Source organism: Haliotis rubra, unplaced genomic scaffold (assembly GCF_003918875.1).
Source record: "Haliotis rubra isolate DU_JTF1 unplaced genomic scaffold, ASM391887v1 Scf869, whole genome shotgun sequence".
Lineage (NCBI taxonomy): Eukaryota > Metazoa > Mollusca > Gastropoda > Lepetellida > Haliotidae > Haliotis > Haliotis rubra.
The window spans coordinates 149,563-175,209 of NW_025767600.1; the positions used below are offsets into that span (position 1 = coordinate 149,563).

At 42.5% G+C, this 25,647-nt stretch overlaps 1 protein-coding gene across 1 annotated transcript in view; it reads right to left on the reverse strand.

Moving 5' to 3' along the window:
- The window catches only part of LOC124263131 (lanosterol synthase-like), a 105,043-nt gene that overhangs the window by 69,354 nt on the left and 10,042 nt on the right, over positions 1 to 25,647 (reverse strand). The window contains 5 exon segments of the mRNA XM_046697692.1: positions 2,325 to 2,460; positions 4,869 to 4,965; positions 6,764 to 6,885; positions 12,953 to 13,061; positions 14,589 to 14,727. Coding sequence (XP_046553648.1) covers positions 2,325 to 2,460; positions 4,869 to 4,965; positions 6,764 to 6,885; positions 12,953 to 13,061; positions 14,589 to 14,727 — 603 coding nt within the window.

The following is a 25,647-nucleotide window of genomic DNA, read 5'->3' on the forward strand; positions in this document are numbered from 1 at the left end:
TCTCCTGAGACGCAGCAACAACCATCTACCATGTCTCCGGAGACACAGCAGCAACAACCATCTACCATGTCTCAGGAGACACAGCAACAACCATCTACCATATCTCCTGAGACGCAGCAACAACCATCTACCCTGTCTCTGGAGACACAGCAGCAACCATCTACCATGTCTCTGGAGACACAGCAACAACCATTTACCATGTCTCTGGAGACACAGCAACAACCATCTACCATATCTCCTGAGACGCAGCAACAACCATCTACCCTGTCTCTGGAGACACAGCAGATGGTAGATGGTAGATGGTTGTTGCTGCATCTCCTGCAGCTCACCTACATATCTGGATTATTATTTTGCCCAAATACAGTAAATATAAATACACAAACTAGCACCACAGACATTAAACATCAAGGAAATAGCCTGCATATCTAATAATGGAAGGATAGACTGATAGAAGATATATACTCAGTAGCAAGAAAACGTCAGTATGAATTCAAAATTAGATAGGCACTGTAATCAAATCATTACAGAAATGGACATAATAAGCGGATCAAATACATTTTTTGTGTACAACAATGAATAACAGTGCTCAGACAATAGCACAATTCCAAGACATTACGTGAACGTTTGCAGTCCATTCAGACTCTTGACTTCAGTATCTAGTGTGACCACCACGAGCGTCAATAACTGCAGCACAGCGTCTATGCATGGAGTGCACCAATCAATTGATGAAGGCCATTGGCACCTGGAACCACACTCTGAGAAAGGCCTGGCACAATAAATGTTTGGCCTTCACTGATATGACATTATTCAGTCTCCTCTGAATTTCATCTCAAAGGTGTTCAGTTGGGTTTAAATCAGGACTAAGGGCTCGCCACTGTATAATGTTGACACCATTCTGCTGTAGGAAGTCCCGTGTAGCTCTGGCAGTATGGGCCCGGGCGTTATCATGCTGGAAAATGCTGTTCCGGTGACGTGCGAAATGTGGTATGACGTGGGGTCTGAGAGCTTGGTCGATGAAGCGCACCGCTGTGATGCCGCCTCTTCTCCCTGGACCAAGGTTCTGGAACACCACAGGCCCCACTCTCTGGTTCAGGCCTATTCCACCCCATACCATGATGCTTGCACCTCCCCATGAGTCTCTTTCTATAACACATTGGTCTTAGTAACGCTGGCCACGTCATCGCCATATTCTTGTTCTGCCATCTGCAGTTGATACACAGTACCGACTCTCCTCTGTGAACAGAACAGTTCTCCATTGCCTGTATCGCCAGTTTTGGTGTTGTAGGGCAAACTGTAGACGTTCACGCCAAAGGGGTGAGGATAGGTCCACGGTAAGGTCTACGGCAATGGAGGTTCCCGCTGTTAAGACTGTATCAGTACTGATTGGTCTTCCTTGTGTTCCCACTGTCTGGCGTGCTGTTTCGGATGCCTGCATGAAGGGATTGTGTACATGCTGTCGCACAACATGGCGGTCTTGTCGTCTTGTGGTCACCCTTGGTCTGCCAGTATGGGGGGCGATTATTTGTGGTGTTGGTGTCCCAGAAACGTTGCTGCAGCCTGTAGATGGTCCGAACGTTGACCTGGAAGTGACTGGCAACGGCTTGTGCAGAGTGGCCAGCTTCAAGTCTTCCTAGCGCCTGGTTCCTCTGAGCTGTCGTGAGTCGTGGCATCCTGCTGACATTGTAATGTGAATGTTTCAACCAGGTTTGGGGGTGCACTTTATAGGGCTGGTCCTTGTGAACAGCACGTGCATGAGTTGCATGAAAAACATGGAGAACACCGTACCATCTCCAAGATCAGGTTGCATTTTTTAGACCATTTCCTGGGTTCTATTCTGAGTTTGGGAAGGAATGTCTTTGCTCAGGTAAAGTTGGAGATGTTGTCAAAAATATACAATCAAAACATTAAATGTGTTTACAGTTATCTGTTTCTGTTAAGGAAAATTCCAAATTGACGTTTCTTTTGCTGCTTAGTATATATTCCACATAGATAATATATAATCCTTCATATATTTTCATGATATATGCTCAAATGGTTTTATAATGGGAAGATGTATCTAAGATTGCTGTTGTATCCATGTTTAATAACACATCATAAAGCTGCAATTATAACACTATCTGCCGCAATAAGGCAATGTTAGGACCAAAGTCACTGCATTGTAAACCGTTAAGATATAAGGCAAAAGAACTTAAATAAGGTGAAAACCTAAACATGAGGTGGGACTCTGGAATCTGTACTGCCAGAGTAGTTTAATGCAAAATATGACATAACTTCTTTGAGTGACATTTACACACACGAAAACACATTAGCCAACAGTAAGGCACCTTTCTCAGAGCCAGAATGAGGTCAGTCTCCTTGGCCTTGATCTTCTCTCCGTAGAAGTATGCCATGGGCAGGTACACTTGCCTACAGTGGCACCACAGCTTGGATGGATGGACAGGGATCCAATTTGGCAGCAGCCTACAGCAGAGCATCCACTATACACGGATTTATAACGGACGTATATAGCTCATAACTTAACAGCAATCAGACAATGACTTACATACCTCATGTTCCAGTACATAACAGTGCTCAGACAATGACTTACATAGCTCATGTTCCAATACATAACAGTGCTCAGACATGGACTTACATAGCTCATGTCCAATACATAACAGTGCTCAGACAATGACTTACATAGCTCATGTTCCAATACATAACAGTGCTCAGACAATGACTTACATAGCTCATGTCCAATACATAACAGTGCTCAGACAATGACTTACACACCTCATGTTCCAGTACATAACAGTGCTCAGACAATGACTTACATAGCTCATGTTCCAGTACAGTACAGTGCTCAGACAATGACTTACATAGCTCATGTTCCAATACATAACAACAATCAGACAATGACTTATACAGCTCATGTTCCAATACATAACAGTGCTCAGACAATGACTTCTATAGCTCATGTTCCAGTACATTACAGTGCTCAGACAATGACTTACATAGCTCATGTTCCAGTACACAATGACTTCTCATGTTCATAGCTCTCGAATGTTCCAGTACAGTGCTCAGACAATGACTTACATACCTCATGTTCCAGTACATAACAGTGCTCAGACAATGACTTCTATAGCTCATGTTCCAGTACATTACAGTGCTCAGACAATGACTTACATACCTCATGTTCCAGTACATTACAGTGCTCAGACAATGACTTACATAGCTCATGTTCCAATACATAACAGTGCTCAGACAATGACTTACATAGCTCATGTCCAATACATAACAGTGCTCAGACAATGACTTACATAGCTCATGTTCCAATACATAACAGTGCTCAGACAATGACTTACATAGCTCATGTCCAGTACATAACAGTGCTCAGACAATGACTTACATAGCTCATGTCCAATACATAACAGTGCTCAGACAATGACTTACATAGCTCATGTTCCAGTACATTACAGTGCTCAGACAATGACTTACATAGCTCATGTTCCAGTACATAACAGTGCTCAGACAATGACTCAGACAATTACATACCTCATGTTCCAGACTTATACAGCTCATGTCCTACACAATACATAACAGTGCTCAGACAATGACTTACATAGCTCATGTTCCAATACATAACAGTGCTCAGACAATGACTTACATAGCTCATGTCCAATACATAACAGTGCTCAGACAATGACTTACATAGCTCATGTTCCAGTACATTACACTCAGACTCAGACAATGACATAGCTCATGTTCCAGTACATAACAGTGCTCAGACAATGACTTACATACCTCATGTTCCAGTACATAACAGTGCTCAGACAATGACTTACATAGCTCATGTTCCAGTACATAACAGTGCTCAGACAATGATTTATACAGCTCATGTTCCAGTACATACATAACAGTGCTCAGACAATGACTTATATAGCTCATCCAATACATAACACTGCTCAGACAATACATAGCTCATGTTCCAGTACATTACAGTGCTCAGACAATGACTTTACATAGCTCATGTCAGACAATGACTTATATATCACATACAACAGCAATCAGACAATGACTTATAGCTCAGCAGTACATGTTCCAATACATAACATGTTCCAGTGCTCAGACAATGACTTCTATAGCTCATGTTCCAGTACATAACAGTGCTCAGACAATGACTTATATAGCTCATGTTCCAGTACATTACAGTGCTCAGACAATGACTTACATAGCTCATGTTTCAGTACATTACAGTGCTCAGACAATGACTTACATAGCTCATGTTCCAGTACATTACAGTGCTCAGACAATGACTTACATAGCTCATGTTCCAGTACATTACAGTGCTCAGACAATGACATGACTTACATAGCTCATGTTCCAGTACATTACAGTGCTCAGACAATAACTTACATAGCTCATGTTTCAGTACATTACAGTGCTCAGACAATGACTTATACAGCTCATGTTTCAGTACATTACAGTGCTCAGACAATGACTTACATACTTCATGTTCCAAAATATAACATAAATCAGACAGTAACTATCTGGGAACACAGACACAATTTACCACATTTCAGGGAACAGAGACACAACTTACCATGTTTCAGTACACTTACCACATTTCAGGGAACAGAGACACAACTTACCACATTTCAGGGAACAGAGACACAACTTACCACATTTCAGGGAACAGAGACACAACTTACCACATTTCAGGGAACAGAGACACAACTTACCACATTTCAGGGAACAGAGACACAACTTACCACATTTCAGGGAACAGAGACACAACTTACCACATTTCAGGGAACAGAGACACAACTTACCACATTTCAGGGAACAGAGACACAACTTACCACATTTCAGGGAACAGAGACACAACTTACCACATTTCAGGGAACAGAGAATGAAGTCCATCCCAGCTATAGACATTGAGGACTGCCAACCAGCATTTGCCCCAGGACGGAATAGCAGCAGCCCCACCTGGTGGAATACAGATCACATGAAAAAACATTCCAGGTCTTGTCTTCCAATTCTGAATATCCCTCCACTGACAAATGGACATAAATGCTCAATGTTCCTCCACGGACAAATGGACCCCATATACATAAATGCTCAATGTTCCTCTAGTGACAAATGGACCATACATAATGTAATCCTGTGAATCAAGATAGTGACAAATGGACCACACATAACCTAATCCTGTGTATCAAGCTAGTGACAAATGGACCTCACATAATCTAATCCTGTGTATCAAGCTAGTGACAAATGAACCACACATAACCTAATCCTGTATATCAAGATAGTGACAAATGGACCATACATAACCTAATCCTGTGTATCAAGCTAGTGACAAATGGACCACACATAATCTAATCCTGTGTATCAAGCTAGTGACAAATGAACCACACATAACCTAATCCTGTGTATCAAGCAAGTGACAAATGGACCTCACATAACCTAATATCAAGCTCACAAATAACCATAATCCTAATCCTGTGTATCAAGTTAGTGACAAATGGACCACACATAACCTAATCCTGTGTATCAAGCTAGTGACAAATGGACCACACATAATCTAATCCTGTGTATCAAGCTAGTGACAAATGAACCACACATAACCTAATCCTGTATATCAAGCAAGTGACAAATGGACCTCACATAACCTAATCCTGTGTATCAAGCTAGTGACAATTGGACCATCAACATAACCATACATAATCTAATCCTGTGTATCAAGCTAGTGACAAATGAACCACACATAACCTAATCCTGTATATCAAGCTAGTGACAAATGGACACATACATAATCCTATCCTGTGTATCCAAGCTAGTGACAATTGGATCACAGATCCTTATATTGTTATGTCAAGACATATCAGAAGGTGAAGGTGTTTTAAGTAGTTATTAAATTATGCAAATAAAAATTATAAACTGCTAAACTCCAAAAATATGTTTAAAGCTTTCTTTGGTGAAGGGTTCTATAATAAACATTGTGGTTGTCTGAAATCGGATTTACAAAGCTCATAAAAGCTTTTGTTGAGGGTTTGTTAGTAAAATTCTATGTGGTTGAGGTGCATCTGAATGATGTCCCTTTGTGGAATATTGTCATCACTAAGGAAGCGAAGTGGTTCAGTCTGGCCTCAATTTCACATTGTGTGCAATGTGACCAGAGATTAAGTCTCTGATTGGGTACAATTGTTTTGAGGCATATTACATAACCTGAGTGTCCCAGCACATGGCACTTAGCATCCAGCCTTGCACAGCACAGCACAGCACAGCATCAGCACTGTTACTTGCCACAGAAGGTTAGTTTTAATTGATAGTTTTTTTATTTAAATACACTAAAGTTAGAAGCTGTCATTTATATTATGCTATAATAAAACTTAGGAAATACTACAAATAAATAATTAGCAAATTATTTCTAGCATAACGTGTAACTGTAGTGTATGCACTTGTGTATGCCTTGCAATTGTGTGAAATTGGCAAATGTTGCTTGCAGGTGCAAAACAGGGTAGAATTGTAAAACTCCATTCCATAAATGGGTAAGGTTTATTTTTCTTCAGTACACCGTGTGAATGTTTTGACTGTGGTGTGTGTATTTGTGTAACATTATGATATTTTAATGAATGCAACCTGTAAAATATTGAGACATATTTGTTATATAGAACATTCTCCTGGAATGATTTTGGTGTCCATCTGATAATTTGTCAAATGTTTCAGGGTGATGTTTTGTGAGCTTTTGTGGATTCTGTGAATCAAGCTAGTGACAAATAATTACCAAGTTTGTGGAGTAGATTCCTGGCAGTGACCAGGTCGGGGTCATCCGGGGGAACGCCCAGCAGACGCATCACGGTGTAGTTTAGAGCACAGCCAAACACTGTTGGAGGACCCTCGATGTGGCTGGAATGGAGACGCTGATATTACTGGACAGTGTGTTTGGTTCTTGTGTAATGCCCCACACAGCAATGTGCCAGCTATCCGAGGGCAGTCGGTAAATAATCAAGTGTGAACCAGACAATCCTGTGACACAAGGCTACACAATTGGGACGCAGTGTTAGCAAGCCTGACAATCAGATGAGTCGCATCGTATGACCACCCTGTAATATGTCTACAGTAAGTCAGTCATTGAACTGTGTTCAGTAGCTAGCAAACCCCACCATAGATGTCTTGACATCATATGACGATCGCAAGAATACTCACAGTCCCCATCCGCCATCAGGACACAGGACAGACCGCAGGTAGCTAGCAAACCCCACCATAGATGTCTTGACATCATATGACGATCGCAAGAATACTCACAGTCCCCATCCGCCATCAGGACACAGGACAGACCGCAGGTAGCTAGCAAACCCCACCATAGATGTCTTGACATCATATGACGATCGCGAAGAATACTCACAGTCCCCATCCGCCATCAGGACACAGGACAGACCGCAGGTAGCTAGCAAACCCCACCATAGATGTCTTGACATCATATGACGATCGCAAGAATACTCACAGTCCCCATCCACCATCAGGACACAGGACAGACCGCAGGTAGCTAGCAAACCCCACCATAGATGTCTTGACATCATATGACGATCGCAAGAATACTCACAGTCCCCATCCGCCATCAGGACACAGGACAGACCGCAGGTAGCTAGCAAACCCCATCATAGATGTCTTGACATCATATGACGATCGCAAGAATACTCACCCAGCGGGCACACAACGTTGAATTAACGTTGAATCAACGTTGAATTTTGGTTGTTTGGTTGATCAACCTTTCATAAACGTTGATTCAACGTTTATCATGCGACCAAAGAAAGTTAGTCGAGATTCGTTTAGTTGTCAACGTTGTTTCAACGTAAGGAACCAACAAAATGTCAACTAATTGTTTCCTTGGCAAATTTGATACATAATTCATATTGGTAATAGGTATCCAACTTAACAACTATCATTTCGGAACATTATTTTCATAAAAGATCAAGATCGAGCTAGTGACAGATATAATCTTATATATTATTTGATTGTGCATCGATCAACGGACGGAAATATTACGTAAATCGCAGTTTTAGGTATAAAGTCATCAGTTATCCAAATTGCATTACATTTGATATTTTCCCACAAAACTGTGAAAATTGTATAATTCCGACAATTTGCTTTCAAACACAAGCCAGATGTTGACCTTTCGACGCCTCGCTTGGCCATATCCGACATAAAGACAATTATCGCCACAAGCAAAGGCAGCTGATCATTGTCAGTTCACATTGGCTAAGTTCAACGCAATATCGCTTCTATTTTCACCATCTTCACGGCATGCTGGTGTTTATTTGGTAAGTATGTCCTTCATGTATAATGAAAAACGAGGAATGCCGTTTAAATCTAGCAGTAGCAATCTAAACTCGAATTAGGGCTCATGTTTTATCTCACAAGGTTACCAGTATGTCACAGTACATGTTTCTCAAAATTTAGTGGAAGCCCGTGTTTTCCATGTATTTCTTTTGTTATTTTTCAATATATTTGCATGCATATATTTGGCATTTTACTATATAATCAATAAGATTTCCTTTTCGCACCCATCACCTGATTTGAATTTTGCAAATATACATTTTCAAATAATCAATGAAGTACATCAATATAAGGAACCGCTCATAATTAAATATATGGCTCGGTGGGGGTGTTGATTGTAAGGGTTGGAGGGTGGGTTGGGGTGTCACCCATTTTGTTCAGGGAGCTAAGGGGTCAGCATTTTTGTACACACGCACTATGTTTAGAAATTATGGGAAGGGGAGAGGGGGCCATAGATAATGTACATGACATGCAGGGTGGGCCGCTCTCTTATTCTGTACATACTCATACACTTTAGGGGTGGGGGTGGGTGTAATTCACATTGTACATAAAAATCAACATCACCCCAAAGCCATACATTATGAACGGTCCCTAAGGGCAGCTATACAAAATCGGAAAGGATTAATCAACATTTTATATTGCATCCCATTATTATGAACATTTGTTCGTTTGAATAGATCTATCAGTAAATGATGCATTGAGCACGCCCTGAACCCTGTCAACATATGTATATTATTGGGGGGAAGGGGTGGTGGAGAATGGTGTAAGGAATTGCAACGAAAATTTTCACTTTAAAATGTCTTGTGAAAGTCTTTGTTAAGGATGAAATTGTATATAATATATTTTAACTTTTATTTATTTACAAAAGTGTAACTTCACTAATGATTCTTTGATGGGACACCAAACGTTGCACCCACAGACTTTCATTCTTACACTTGTTTGGAAGGGATATGATAATTCATGTCTCTTAAAGGTTAAAATCTTACATACAACAGAAGTAATTTTAATGTAAGGAACATTTAATTATGAAATAAGATTATTTTAATGGAATTTGCAGAAATCTCATCTTCAAGACTGGGTGGCAGCAATTTTGTGGATCACATAAAAGGAGCAAGGCTAAGGTAACACGCTTTTTAACATTTCACTTGTTTCCAGTATATCCACCACAAAGTTTAAGAGAAAGATGATAATGCTCTTCATTACCACCTGTTTTGAATATTTGTGATAATGTTTGGTCTTTTTTGGTGATAATAGTTGGTCTTTATTTTCATTTATATATTAAGGTTGATCATTTAAGAGAAAAAATTGACAATGATTTCTCCCGGAGATGTTTAGTTTAATGAGCACTCCCTTGCTTGGCGCCATATTGTTTTATGACGTAAACAGCCGGATGCAAGATAGCACGGGAGAGGACAGAAGTCATACATTTATAGATATATAGAGATGTTTATTGCTGGGAAACACACTCTTCAGGTATTTGGTCAGCTGTAGAATTTGAATATGATGTCAAAGGGTAGGTTTTTCATTATTTGCAATCTATTATGTGTGCAGTGAAACATACTGAGATTTGGAAGAGTCCATTATTTAAAGTACAGGTGTTGTTAGATATCAGCATTTTATGTACATGTTCCCTTGTTAAGATCATCTATCGAGTATATTAGAGAGAAGGTGTATATTTGTAGTGTTTTAAATCAGAGTTATTTTCAGTGTATGACCTACATTTCAATATGTTTTGGCCACCTGTCACCCCTTTGGTCAAATAGAGGAGGACTTCCATTTCTTGGAATTGAGAGTCAGAGATGCACTGTTTCCAAGAATTTTATGTGTGCCAGCTGATGTTTGTTTACTTAGTACATTTAAGTCTTTTGAGTGTAGATTGGAGTTGTAAGAGATGTTATTCAATGTCTTATTATTCATGGTATGATAGATTATTTCTGGCAATGTAGAGTTTAATCTCATTATTTTATTGTTCATGATTCAGAGAAGCATAGTTATGACGTCGCAGATAATACGCACACATAATTCATTATATGAGAGATTTTCTAAGCCTTCCTATAAGAGATTAAGTGTAAACATTTATGAATTATAAAAAAGTTATTTATCTGAGTTTTATGAGTGTACAAATGACAAAGAGAGAGAGAGTAGATAATAGAGAATATATTGTATACTTATGAGAGCTCATTATTGTTTTCAGAACTCCATGATCCATACTTCCTTGTGTTTGGGAATAAATGGTGTTGGAAGACCTCCCACAATAAACTTGTTCTTTGACCTGTGAACCACCACCCATTTTGTTTTCTTATCATTTAATGTAAAATGGCTTTTGTTACAATTTATGACAAATTGCTACATCAGTACAACTCCTATTTAATTTGAAATAATCGTTTCCGAGAATCTCTAAAGAAAACTAAATCTGACAGAATAACAACAATCTTCCATTGTTTTGCAGGACAATGTCAAACAATTTGATGTCAAGAATGAATGTTGATGGGCAAAACGGCAAGTTTTCTTCTAAGAATTCAAGGTTGTATTCTATCATCTCTGGTAAGTTAATTACCAAGTGCAGCATTTTCATCATGACCATAGCAAATAACATATGACAGTAAAGCATCGTCTAATTCATCCTACCGGTAATTCATAGTCTAATTAAATAATCAACTTGCAATTGAGGATTTTCTTTGAAAATGTTTAAGAAAACTTCCATTCCTTCGGTTGAAAATATAAATTGTTTACACTTTTCGTCATATTTTGTATTGATGCTGTTCATATGTTCACATGCCAAGTTACAGCAGTGAAATGAACCTTTCAAGTGATTGATTAAACAAATACTTGAATCATTTAAGACAATATATCTTCCATATAACTTATTCATGTATTTAAATATAAAATTTCAGAATGTGTCCTATCTCAAGGGAATGAGATGGGAATGCATCCGAAGCAAATTTCAAGAAAGAGTTAGGAACGTTTCTGAAGTATCCACCTGACCGCCAGGCAGGGAGTGGCAGAAAGAAGAGGAGCTGATAATTGTGTTTTTGGAGTTGTAATTGTGTTGAAAAATCTGAACTGTGGTATTGAAATTGGTGGCGTAAATGTCACTTTGATGCTCTATGCAGATGATATTGTGTTATTAGCACAACAGAGATCACCTACAGACTATGTCATGTGTGATGTTTTACATTAAACCACACGTTTTCTGTGTGCGTGTGTGTTCATAAAGATTTCATGAAAAGTGACTTGTTTTATGTGCTGTCTTCAGGTATAGTTCCTGGTCATCTTGGATCCCTTTCATGGTGAAAGTAATTGCATTGTGTTTATTCAGGGGTCTGTCTAAGAGCTGAAATTCACACAAAATGTCTTCTCGGGACAATTTCCACCTTTTCAAGATAACAATACAACAGTAAATAGTTTTTCTTAATTTGGAATACTCTTTTCTTCTTACTGGAATTATACGTCCAACTGACATAAAACTTAAATGAACATTATATTGAATGTGGAATTTTAACCAAGTATTTTATCAGGTAAATATTTTACTGCAATTTTCTGTTTGAACACTGTTTATTGCAGGTAGCTTCTTGGGTATTTTAGCTGGATGCAGGAGTTTGGTGCTACTTTATTGTAGTTTAAAGATGAAGTGCGAGTCTATTTACAGGAAAGCATAATACCTCCCAGACACAACCACGAAACAACCCATTTTCAACGTTAATAAATATGTCAGACTTCAACATTGATTCCACGTCGGATATCTACGTCAAAAAAACTTTCATATACAGCCTATTTTCAATCTATTTTCAACGTTGAGGATCAACCTATTTTCAACGTTGATAATCGGTCAAACTTCAACGTTGATTCCATCGCCGGATATCTACGTAAAAAACTTTCATATACAACCTATTTTCAATCTATTTTCAACGTTGAGGATCAACCTTTTTTCAACGTTGATAATCGGTCAAACTTCAACGTTGATTCCACGTCGGATATCTACGTCAAAAAAACTTTCATATACAACCTATTTTCAATCTATTTTCAACGTTGAGGATCAACCTTTTTTCAACGTTGATAATCGGTCAAACTTCAACGTTGATTCCACGTCGGATATCTACGTCAAAAAAACTTTCATATACAACCTATTTTCAATCTATTTTCAACGTTGAGGATCAACCTTTTTTCAACGTTGATAATCGGTCAAACTTCAACGTTGATTCCACGTCGGATATCTACGTCAAAAAAACTTTCATATACAACCTATTTTCAATCTATTTTCAACGTTGAGGATCAACCTTTTTTCAACGTTGATAATCGGTCAAACTTCAACGTTGATTCCACGTCGGATATCTACGTCAAAAAAACTTTCATATACAACCTATTTTCAATCTATTTTCAACATTGAGGATCAACCTATTCTCAACGTTGAAACAACGTTGATGTGCCTGCTGGGCACAGTCCCCATCCGCCATCAGGACACAGGACAGACCGCAGGTAGCTAGCAAACCCCACCATAGATGTCTTGACATCATATGACGATCGCAAGAATACTCACAGTCCCCATCCGCCATCAGGACACAGGACAGACCGCAGGTAGCTAGCAAACCCCACCATAGATGTCTTGACATCATATGACGATCGCAAGAATACTCACAGTCCCCATCCGCCATCAGGACACAGGACAGACCGCAGGTAGCGGATCATCTCCAGCCGCTGCTGCTCCGTGAACGGCGTGTTGGTGATGTAGCAGGTGATCACTAAACCTGTAACATGCACAGGTCATCAGTTTACTGCACAGGTCATCAGTTTACTGCACAGGTCATTAGTTGACTGCATGGGTCGTCCGTTTACTGCATAGGTCAGTATACTGCATATGTCATCAGTTTACTGCACAAGTCGTCAAATTACTGCACAAGTCGTCAGTTTACTGCATAGGTCATCAGTTTCCTGAACAGGTCATCAGTTTCTTGAACAGGTCATCAGTTTACTGCACAGGTCATCAGTCTACTGCACAGGTCATTAGTTGACTGCATGGGTCATCTGTTTACTGCATAGGTCAGTATACTGCATATGTCATCAGTTTACTGCACAGGTCATCACATTACTGCACAAGTCGTCAGTTTACTGCATAGGTCATCAGTTTCCCGAACAGGTCATCAGTTTCTTGAACAGGTCATCAGTTTACTGCACAGGTCATCAGTCTACTGCACAGGTCGTTAGTTTACTGCACAGGTCATCAGTCTACTGCACAGGTCATTAGTTGACTGCATGGGTCGTCCGTTTACTGCATAGGTCAGTTTACTGCACAGCTCATCAGTTACTGCACAGGTCTTCAAATTACTGCACAAGTCGTCAGTTTACAGCACAGGTCATCAGTTTACTGCACAGGTCATCAGTTTACTGCACAGGTCATCAGTTTACTGCACAAGTCGTCAGTTTACTGCACAAGTCGTCAGTTTACTGCACAAGTCATCAGTTTACTGCACAGGTAATCAGTTTACTGCATAGGTCATCAGTTTACTGCACAGCTCATCAGTTTACTGCACAAGTCGTCAGTTTACTGCACAGGTCATCAGTTTACTGCACAGGTCATCAGTTTACTGCACAGCTCATCAGTTTACTGCATGGGTCGTCAGTTTACTGCACAGGTAATCAGTTTACTGCATAGGTCATCAGTTTACTGTACAGCTCATCAGTTTACTGCACAAGTCGTCAGTTTACTGCACAGGTAATCAGTTTACTGCACAGGTCATCAGTTTACTGCACAGCTCATCAGTTTACTGCATGGGTCGTCAGTTTACTGCACAGGTCATCAGTTTACTGCACAGCTAATCAGTTTACTGCATGGGTCGTCAGTTTACTGCACAGGTCATCAGTTTACTGCATAGGATGTCAGTTTACTCCACAAGTCATCAGTTGTGTCCTGTTGCCCTCCTGGCTGGTGAGTGAGTGGGTGACTCACATTAGTGTGTTGTGTCCTGTCACTACTAATGTGAGTTATCCACTCACTCTCCTGCCAAAAGGGCTCCATGAAGCAACACACTAATAGTCAGTCACCCAATCCATCACCAAGCATGAGGGCTCCAGGAAGCAACACACTAATGTGAGTTACCCACTCAAGTCACCTGGTTCAAGGGCTACATGACACAACAAACTAATGTGAGTCACCCACTCACTCACCTGCCAGGAGGGCAACAGGACACAACACTCTAATGTGAGTCACCCACTCACTCACCTGGCTCAAGGGCTACAGAAAACAACACACTAATGTGAGTCACCCACTCACTCACCTGGCATGAGGAAGAGGGGTCCCCCATAATCCCCCGCCCAGTGACCATCTTCCGCCTGTATTGCCGAGTAGAACTTGACCCCATTGTATGCCGACTGTTTCGCAGACTTAGCCTTGGGGAGGGACGGAGCCAAGTCAGTCTGAAAAGGAAAAGATACATAATGTAACAATATGGTGGCATTGCAATGTGATACATCTTACAAATGTAACAATATGGTGGCATTGCAATGTGATACATCTTACAAATGTAACAATATGGTGGCATTGCAATGTGATACATCTTACAAATGTAACAATATGGTGGCATTGCAATGTGATACATCTTACAAATGTAACAATATGGTGGCATTGCAATGTGATACATCTTACAAATGTAACAATATGGTGGCATTGCAATGTGATACATCTTACAAATGTAACAATATGGTGGCATTGCAATGTGATACATCTTACAAATGTAACAATATGGTGGCATTGCAATGTGATACATCTTACAAATGTAACAATATGGTGGCATTGCAATGTGATACATCTTACAAATGTAACAATATGGTGGCATTGCAATGTGATACATCTTACAAATGTAACAATATGGTGGCATTGCAATGTGATACATCTTACAAATGTAACAATATGGTGGCATTGCAATGTGATACATCTTATAAAATGTGATAACAATATGGTGGTATTGCAATGTGATACATCTTACAAATGTAACAATATGGTGGCATTGCAATGTGATACATCTTACAAATGTAACAATATGGTGGCATTGCAATGTGATACATCTTACAAATGTAACAATATGGTGGCATTGCAATGTGATACATCTTACAAATGTAACAATATGGTGGCATTGCAATGTGATACATCTTACAAATGTAACAATATGGTGGCATTGCAATGTGATACATCTTACAAATGTAACAATATGGTGGCATTGCAATGTGATACATCTTACAAATGTAACAATATGGTGGCATTGCAATGTGATACATCTTACAAATGTAACAATATGGTGGCATTGCAATGTGATACATCTTACAAATGTAACAATATGGTGGCATTGCAATGTGATACATCTTACAAATGTAACAATATGGTGGCATTGCAATGTGATACATCTTACAAATGTAACAATATGGTGGCATTAACATATGGTGCATTTGTGATAATGTGATACATCTTACAAATGTAACAATATGGTGGCATTGCAATGTGATACATCTTACAAATGTAACAATATGGTGGCATTGCAATGTGATACATCTTACAAATGTAACAATATGGTGGCATTGCAATGTGATACATCTTACAAATGTAACAATATGGTGGCATTGCAATGTGATACATCTTACAAATGTAACAATATGGTGGCATTGCAATGTGATACATCTTACAAATGTAACAATATGGTGGCATTGCAATGTGATACATCTTACAAATGTAACAATATGGTGGCATTGCAATGTGATACATCTTACAAATGTAACAATATGGTGGCATTGCAATGTGATACATCTTACAAATGTAACAATATGGTGGCATTGCAATGTGATACATCTTACAAATGTAACAATATGGTGGCATTGCAATGTGATACATCTTACAAATGTAACAATATGGTGGCATTGCAATGTGATACATCTTACAAATGTAACAATATGGTGGCATTGCAATGTGATACATCTTACAAATGTAACAATATGGTGGCATTGCAATGTGATACATCTTACAAATGTAACAATATGGTGGCATTGCAATGTGATACATCTTACAAATGTAACAATATGGTGGCATTGCAATGTGATACATCTTACAAATGTAACAATATGGTGGCATTGCAATGTGATACATCTTACAAATGATACATCTTACAAATGTAACAATATGGTGGCATTGCAATGTGATACATCTTACAAATGTAACAATATGGTGGCATTGCAATGTGATACATCTTACAAATGTAACAATATGGTGGCATTGCAATGTGATACATCTTACAAATGTAACAATATGGTGGCATTGCAATGTGATACATCTTACAAATGTAACAATATGGTGGCATTGCAATGTGATACATCCTACAAATGTAACAATATGGTGGCATTGCAATGTGATACATCCTACAAATGTAACAATATGGTGGCATTGCAATCTGATACATATCCTGCTACTAAACTTTGAATCCAATACAGTACTTATATATATTGAAGTACAGTATGGATGGCTTTGTACAATGATGGTCTGTATTGTAGGCCTCGTATAATGATGTATTGTTGCCGGGGACCTATGCTAAACCAGAATCCGCAAGGTGTAGACCAAGAGAGGTTGTAGGGGACCTATTCTAACCCAGAATCAACAAGGTGTGGACCAGCAGAGGTTGTAGGGGACCTATTCTAACCTAGAATCCCTAGCATGTGGACCAGCAGAGGTTGTAGGGTACCTATTCTAACCTAGAATCAACAAGGTGTGGAACAGCAGAGGTTTTAAGGGACCTATTCTAACCTAGAATCAACAAGGTGTGGAACAGCAGAGGTTTTTAATGGACCTATTCTAACCTAGAATAAACAAGGTGTGGACCAGAAGAGGTTTTAGGGGACCTATTCTAACCTAGAATCAACAAGGTGTGGAACAGCAGAGGTTGTAGGGGACCTATTCTAACCCAGAATCAACAAGGTGTGGAACAGCAGAGGTTTTAAGGGACCTATTCTAACCTAGAATCCCCAGCATGAGGACCAGCAGAGGTTGTAGGGTACCTATTCTAACCTAGAATCCACAAGGTGTTGACCAGCAGAGGTTGTAGGGTACTTATTCTAACCTAGAAACCACAAGGTGTGGACCAGAAGAGGTTGTAGGGGACCTATTCTAACCCAGAATCCCCAAGGTGTGGACCAGCAGAGGTTGTAGGGTACCTATTCTAACCTAGAATCCACAAGGTGTGGACCAGCAGAGGTTGTAGGGGACCTATTCTAACCAAGAATCCACAAGGTGTGGACCAGCAGAGGTTGTAGGGTACCTATTCTAACCTAGAATCCACAAGGTGTGGACCAGCAGAGGTTGTAGGGTACCTATTCTAACCTAGAATCAACAAGGTGTGGACCAGAAGAGGTTGTAGGGGACCTATTCTAACCCAGAATCCCCAAGGTGTGGACCAGCAGAGGTTGTAGGGTACCTATTCTAACCCAGAATCCACAAGGTGTGGACCAGCAGAGGTTGTAGGGGACCTATTCTAACCCAGAATCCACAAGGTGTGGACCAGCAGAGGTTGTAGGGGACCTATTCTAACCCAGAATCAACAAGGTGTGGAACAGCAGAGGTTTTAAGGGACCTATTCTAACCTAGAATCCCCAGCATGAGGACCAGCAGAGGTTGTAGGGTACCTATTCTAACCTAGAATCCACAAGGTGTGGACCAGCAGAGGTTGTAGGGTACCTATTCTAACCTAGAATCCACAAGGTGTGGACCAGAGGAGGTTGTAGGGGACCTATTCTAACCCAGAATCCCCAAGGTGTGGAGCAGCAGAGGTTGTAAGGTACCTATTCTAACCTAGAATCCACAAGGTGTGGACCAGCAGAGGTTGTAGGGGACCTATTCTAACCAAGAATCCACAAGGTGTGGAACAGCAGAGGTTTTAAGGGACCTATTCTAACCTAGAATCCCCAGCATGTGGAACAGCAGAGGTTTTAAGGGACCTATTCTAACCTAGAATCCACAAGGTGTGGACCAGCAGAGATTGTAGGGGACCTATTCTAACCTAGAATCCGCAAGGTGTGGACCAGCAGATGTTGTAAGGAACCTAATCTAACCTAGAATCCCCAAGGTGTGGACCAGCAGAGGTTGTAAGAGACCTATTCCAACCTAGAATCCACAAGGTGTGGACCAGCAGAGGTTGTAGGGGACCTATTCTAACCTAGAATCCCAAGGTGTGGACCAGCAGAGGTTGTAGGGGACCTATTCTAACCCTAGAATCCCCAAGGTGTGGACCAGCAGAGGTTGTAGGGGACCTATTCTAACCCAGAATCCACAAGGTGTGGACCAGCAGAGGTTGTAGGGTACCTATTCTAACCTAGAATCCACAAGGTGTGGACCAGCAGAGGTTGTAGGGGACCTATTCTAACCCAGAATCCACAAGGTGTGGACCAGCAGAGGTTGTAGGGGACCTATTCTATTCTAACCCAGAATCAACAAGGTGTGGACCAGCAGAGGTTGTAAGGGACCTATTCTAACCTAGAATCCCCAGCATGTGGACCAGCAGAGGTTGTAGGGTACCTATTCTAACCTAGAATCCACAAGGTGTGGACCAGCAGAGGTTGTAGGGTACCTATTCTAACCTAGAATCAAGGTGTGGACAAGCAGAGGTTGTGTGGACCAGAATCCACAGCATGTGACCAGCAGAGGTTGTAGGGGACCTATTCTAACCTAGAATCCCCAAGGTGTGGACCAGCAGAGGTTGTAGGGTACCTATTCTAACCTAGAATCCACAAGGTGTGGACCAGCAGAGGTTGTAGGGGACCTATTCTAACCAAGAATCCACAAGGTGTGGAACAGCAGAGGTTTTAAGGGACCTATTCTAACCTAGAATCCCCAGCATGTGGAACAGCAGAGGTTTTAAGGGACCTATTCTAACCTAGAATCCACAAGGTGTGGACCAGCAGAGATTGTAGGGGACCTATTCTAACCTAGAATCCGCAAGGTGTGGACCAGCAGATGTTGTAAGGAACCTAATCTAACCTAGAATCCCCAAGGTGTGGACCAGCAGAGGTTGTAAGAGACCTATTCCAACCTAGAATCCACAAGGTGTGGACCAGCAGAGGTTGTAAGGGGACATATTCTATACTAGAATCCCAAGCATGTGGACCAGCAGAGGTTGTAGGGGACCTATTCTAACCTAGAATGCACAAGGTGTGGATCAGCAGAGATTGTAGGGGACCTATTCTACACCCAGAATCCACAAGGTGTGGACCAGCAGAGGTTGTAAGGGACCTATTCTAACCCCAGAATCCCCAGCATGTGCACCAGTAGAGGTTGTAGGGGACCTATTCTAACCTGGAACCCACAAGGTGTGGATCAGCAGAGATTGTAGGGGACATATTCTACACCCAGAATCCACAAGGTGTGGACCAGCAGAGGTTGTAAGGACACATATTCTATACTAGAATCCCAAGCATGTGGACCAGCAGAGGTTGTAAGAGACCTATTCTAACCTAGAATCCACAAGGTGTGGATCAGAAGAGATTGTAGGGGACATATTCTCCACCCTGAATTCACAAGGTGTGGACCAGCAGAGGTTGTAAGGAGACATATTCTAACCTAGAATCCACAAGGTGTTGACCAGCAGAGGTTGTAGGGGACCTATTCTAACCCAGAATCAACAAGGTGTGGAACAGCAGAGGTTTTAAGGGACCTATTCTAACCTAGAATCCCCAGCATGTGGACCAGCAGAGGTTGTAGGGTACTTATTCTAACCCAGAATCAACAAGGTGTGGACCAGCAGAGGTTGTAAGAGACCTATTCTAACCAAGAATCCACAAGGTGTGGATCAGCAGAGGTTGTAGGGGACCTATGCTAACCTAGATTCCACAGCATCGCCAGCACAGGTTGTAGGGGACCTATTCTAACCCAGAATCCCCAGCATGTGGACCAGCAGAGGTTGTAGGGGACCTATTCTAACCCAGAATCCACAAGGTGTGGACCTGCAGAGGTTGTAAGGGACCTATTCTAACCTAGAATCCACAAGGTGTGGACCAGCAGAGGTTGTAGGGGACCTATTCTAACCTAGAATCCACAAGGTGTGGACCAGCAGAGGTTGTAGGGGACCTATTCTAACCTAGAATCCACAAGGTGTGGACCAGCAGAGGTTGTAGGGGACCTATTCTAACCTAGAATCCACAAGGTGTGGACCAGCAGAGGTTGTAGGGGACCTATTCTAACCTAGAATCCACAAGGTGTGGACCAGCAGAGGTTGTAGGGGACCTATTCTAACCTAGAATCCACAAGGTGTGGACCAGCAGAGGTTGTAAGGGACCTATTCTAACCTAGAATCCACAAGGTGTGGAACAGCAGAGGTTGTAGGGGACCTATTCTAACCTAGAATCAACAAGGTGTGGACCAGCAGAGGTTTTAGGGGACCTATTCTAACCTAGAATCCAACAAGGTGTGGACCAGCAGAGGTTGTAGGGGACCTATTCTAACCTAGAATCCACAAGGTGTGGACCAGCAGAGGTTGTAGGGACCTATTCTAACCTAGAATCCACAAGGTGTGGACCAGCAGAGGTTGTAGGGGACCTATTCTAACCTAGAATCCACAAGGTGTGGACCAGCAGAGGTTGTAGGGGACCTATTCTAACCTAGAATCCCCAGCAAGGTGTGGACCAGCAGAGGTTGTAGGGGACCTATTCTAACCTAGAATCAACCAAGGTGTGGACCAGCAGAGGTTGTAGGGGACCTATTCTAACCTAGAATCCACAAGGTGTGGACCAGCAGAGGTTGTAAGGGACCTATTCTAACCCTAGAATCCACAGCAGGTGTGGACCAGCAGAGGTTGTAGGGGACCTATTCTAACCTAGAATCCCACAAGGTGTGGACCAGCAGAGGTTGTAGGGGGACCTATTCTAACCTAGAATCCACAAGGTGTGGACCAGCAGAGGTTGTAGGGAGACCTATTCTAACCTAGAATCAACAAGGTGTGGACCAGCAGAGGTTGTAAGGGACCTATTCTAACCTAGAATCCACAAGGTGTGGACCAGCAGAGGTTGTAGGGGACCTATTCTAACCTAGAATCCACAAGGTGTGGACCAGCAGAGGTTGTAGGGGGACCTATTCTAACCTAGAATCCACAAGGTGTGGACCAGCAGAGGTTGTAGGGGACCTATTCTAACCCTAGAATCCACAAGGTGTGGACCAGCAGAGGTTGTAAGGGACCTATTCTAACCTAGAATCCACAAGGTGTGGACCAGCAGAGGTTGTAGGGGACCTATTCTAACCTAGAATCCACAAGGTGTGGACCAGCAGAGGTTGTAGGGGACCTATTCTAACCTAGAATCCACAAGGTGTGGACCAGCAGAGGTTGTAGGGGACCTATTCTAACCCAGAATCCCCAAGGTGTGGACCAGCAGAGGTTGTAGGGGACCTATTCTAACCTAGAATCCACAAGGTGTGGACCAGCAGAGGTTGTAGGGGACCTATTCTAACCTAGAATCCCCAAGGTGTGGACCAGCAGAGGTTGTAGGAGACCTATTCTAACCTAGAATCCACAAGGTGTGGACCAGTAGAGGTTATAAGGGGACATATTTTATACTAGAATCCCAAGCATGTGGACCAGCAGAGGTTGTAGGGGACCTATTCTAACCTAGAATGCACACAAGGTGTGGACCAGCAGAGGTTGTAGGGGACCTATTCTACACCCAGAATCCACAAGGTGTGGACCAGCAGAGGTTGTAAGGGACCTATTCTAACCCCAGAATCCCCAGCATGTGCACCAGCAGAGGTTGTAGGGGACCTATTCTAACCTGGAACCCACAAGGTGTGGATCAGCAGAGATTGTAGGGGACATATTCTACACCCAGAATCCACAAGGTGTGGACCAGCAGAGGTTGTAAGGAGACATATTCTATACTAGAATCCCCAAGCATGTGGACCAGCAGAGGTTGTAGGAGACCTATTCTAACCTAGAATCCACAAGGTGTGGACCAGAAGAGGTTGTAGGGTACCTATTCTAACCCAGAATCCCCAAGGTGTGGACCAGCAGAGGTTGTAGGGAACCTATTCTAACCTAGAATCCACAAGGTGTGGACCAGCAGAGGTTGTAGGGGACCTATTCTAACCTAGAATCAACAAGGTGTGGACCAGCAGAGGTTGTAAGGGACCTATTCTAACCTAGAATCCCCAGTGTGGACCAGCAGAGGTTGTAGGGGACCTATTCTAACCCAGAATCAACAAGGTGTGGACCAGCAGAGGTTGTAGGGGACCTATTCTAACCTAGAATCCACAAGGTGTGGACCAGCAGAGGTTGTAGGGGACCTATTCTAACCTAGAATCCACAGTGTGGACCAGCACAGGTTGTAGGGGACCTATTCTAACCTAGAATCCCCCAAGGTGTGGACCAGCAGAGGTTGTAGGGGACCTATTCTAACCTAGAATCCACAAGGTGTGGACCTGCAGAGGTTGTAGGGGACCTATTCTAACCTAGAATCCACAAGGTGTGGACCAGCAGAGGTTGTAGGGGACCTATTCTAACCTAGAATCCACAAGGTGTGGACCAGCAGAGGTTGTAGGGGACCTATTCTAACCTAGAATCCACAAGGTGTGGACCAGCAGAGGTTGTAGGGGACCTATTCTAACCTAGAATCCACAAGGTGTGGACCAGCAGAGGTTGTAGGGGACCTATTCTAACCTAGAATCCACAAGGTGTGGACCAGCAGAGGTTGTAGGGGACCTATTCTAACCTAGAATCCACAAGGTGTGGACCAGCAGAGGTTGTAAGGGACCTATTCTAACCTAGAATCAACAAGGTGTGGAACCAGCAGAGGGTTTTAAGGGACCTATTCTAACCTAGAATCCACAAGGTGTGACCAGCAGCAGAGGTTGTAGGGGACCTATTCTAACCTAGAATCCACAAGGTGTGGAACAGCAGAGGCAGGGACCTATTCTAACCTAGAATCCCCAGCATGAGGACCAGCAAGAGGGTAGGGTACCTATTCTAACCTAGAATCCACAAGGTGTGGACCAGCAGAGGTTGTAGGGTACCTATTCTAACCTAGAATCCACAAGGTGTGGACCAGCAGAGGTTGTAGGGTGACCTATTCTAACCTAGAATCCCCACAAGGTGTGGACCAGCAGAGGTTGTAGGGGACCTATTCTAACCTAGAATCCACAAGGTGTGGACCAGCAGAGGTTGTAGGGGACCTATTCTAACCAAGAATCCACAAGGTGTGGACCAGCAGAGGTTGTAGGGGACCTATTCTAACCCAGAATCAACAAGGTGTGGACCAGCAGAGGTTGTAGGGGACCTATTCTAACCTAGAATCCCCAGCATGTGGACCAGCAGAGGTTGTAGGGTACCTATTCTAACCTAGAATCCACAAGGTGTGGACCAGCAGAGGTTGTAGGGTACCTATTCTAACCTAGAATCCACAAGGTGTGGACCAGAAGAGGTTGTAGGGGACCTATTCTAACCTAGAATCCCCAAGGTGTGGAGCAGCAGAGGTTGTAGGGTACCTATTCTAACCTAGAATCCACAAGGTGTGGACCAGCAGAGGTTGTAGGGGACCTATTCTAACCAAGAATCCACAAGGTGTGGAACAGCAGAGGTTTTAAGGGACCTATTCTAACCTAGAATCCACAAGGTGTGGAACAGCAGAGGTTTTAAGGGACCTATTCTAACCTAGAATCCCCAAGGTGTGGACCAGCAGAGGTTGTAAGGGACCTATTCCAACCTAGAATCCACAAGGTGTGGACCAGCAGAGGTTGTAGGGGACATATTCTATACCTAGAATCCCAAGCGTGTGGACCAGCAGAGGTTGTAGGGGACCTATTCTAACCTAGAATGCACAAGGTGTGGATCAGCAGAGATTGTAGGGGACCTATTCTACACCCAGAATCCACAAGGTGTGGACCAGCAGAGGTTGTAAGGGACCTATTCTAACCCCAGAATCCCCAGCATGTGGACCAGTAGAGGTTGTAGGGGACCTATTCTAACCTGGAACCCACAAGGTGTGGATCAGCAGAGATTGTAGGGGACATATTCTACACCCAGAATCCACAAGGTGTGGACCAGCAGAGGTTGTGTAAGGACACATATTCTATACTAGAATCCCAAGCATGTGGACCAGCAGAGGTTGTAAGAGACCTATTCTAACCTAGAATCCACAAGGTGTGGATCAGAAGAGATTGTAGGGGACATATTCTCCACCCTGAATTCACAAGGTGTGGACCAGCAGAGGTTGTAAGGAGACATATTCTAACCTAGAATCCACAAGGTGTTGACCAGCAGAGGTTGTAGGGGACCTATTCTAACCCAGAATCAACAAGGTGTGGAACAGCAGAGGTTTTTAAGGGACCTATTCTAACCTAGAATCCCCAGCATGTGGACCAGCAGAGGTTGTAGGGTACTTATTCTAACCCAGAATCAACAAGGTGTGGATCAGCAGAGGTTGTAGGGGACCTATGCTAACCTAGATTCCACAGCATGTGGACCAGCAGAGGTTGTAGGGGACCTATTCTAACCCAGAATCCACAAGGTGTGGACCAGCAGAGGTTGTAAGGGACCTATTCTAACCTAGAATCCCCAAGGTGTGGACCAGCAGAGGTTGTAGGGGACCTATTCTAACCTAGAATCCACAAGGTGTGGACCAGCAGAGGTTGTAGGGGACCTATTCTAACCTAGAATCCACAAGGTGTGGACCAGCAGAGGTTGTAGGGGACCTATTCTAACCTAGAATCAACACAAGGTGTGGACCAGCAGAGGTTGTAGGGGACCTATTCTAACCTAGAATCCACAAGGTGTGGACCAGCAGAGGTTGTAGGGGACCTATTCTAACCTAGAATCCACAAGGTGTGGACCAGCAGAGGTTGTAGGGGACCTATTCTAACCTAGAATCCACAAGGTGTGGACCAGCAGAGGTTGTAGGGGACCTATTCTAACCTAGAATCCACAAGGTGTGGACCAGCAGAGGTTTTAGGGGACCTATTCTAACCTAGAATCCCCAAGGTGTGGACCAGCAGAGGTTTTAAGGGACCTATTCTAACCTAGAATCCCCAGCATGTGTGGACCAGCAGAGGTTGTAGGGACCTATTCTAACCTAGAATCCACAAGGTGTGGACCAGCAGAGGTTGTAAGGGGACCTATTCTAACCTAGAATCCCAAAGGTGTGGACCAGCAGAGGTTGTAGGGGACCTATTCTAACCTAGAATCCCACAAGGTGTGGACCAGCAGAGGTTGTAGGGGACCTATTCTAACCCAGAATCCACAAGGTGTGGACCAGCAGAGGTTGTAGGGGACCTATTCTAACCTAGAATCCCCAGCATGTGGACCAGCAGAGGTTGTAGGGGACCTATTC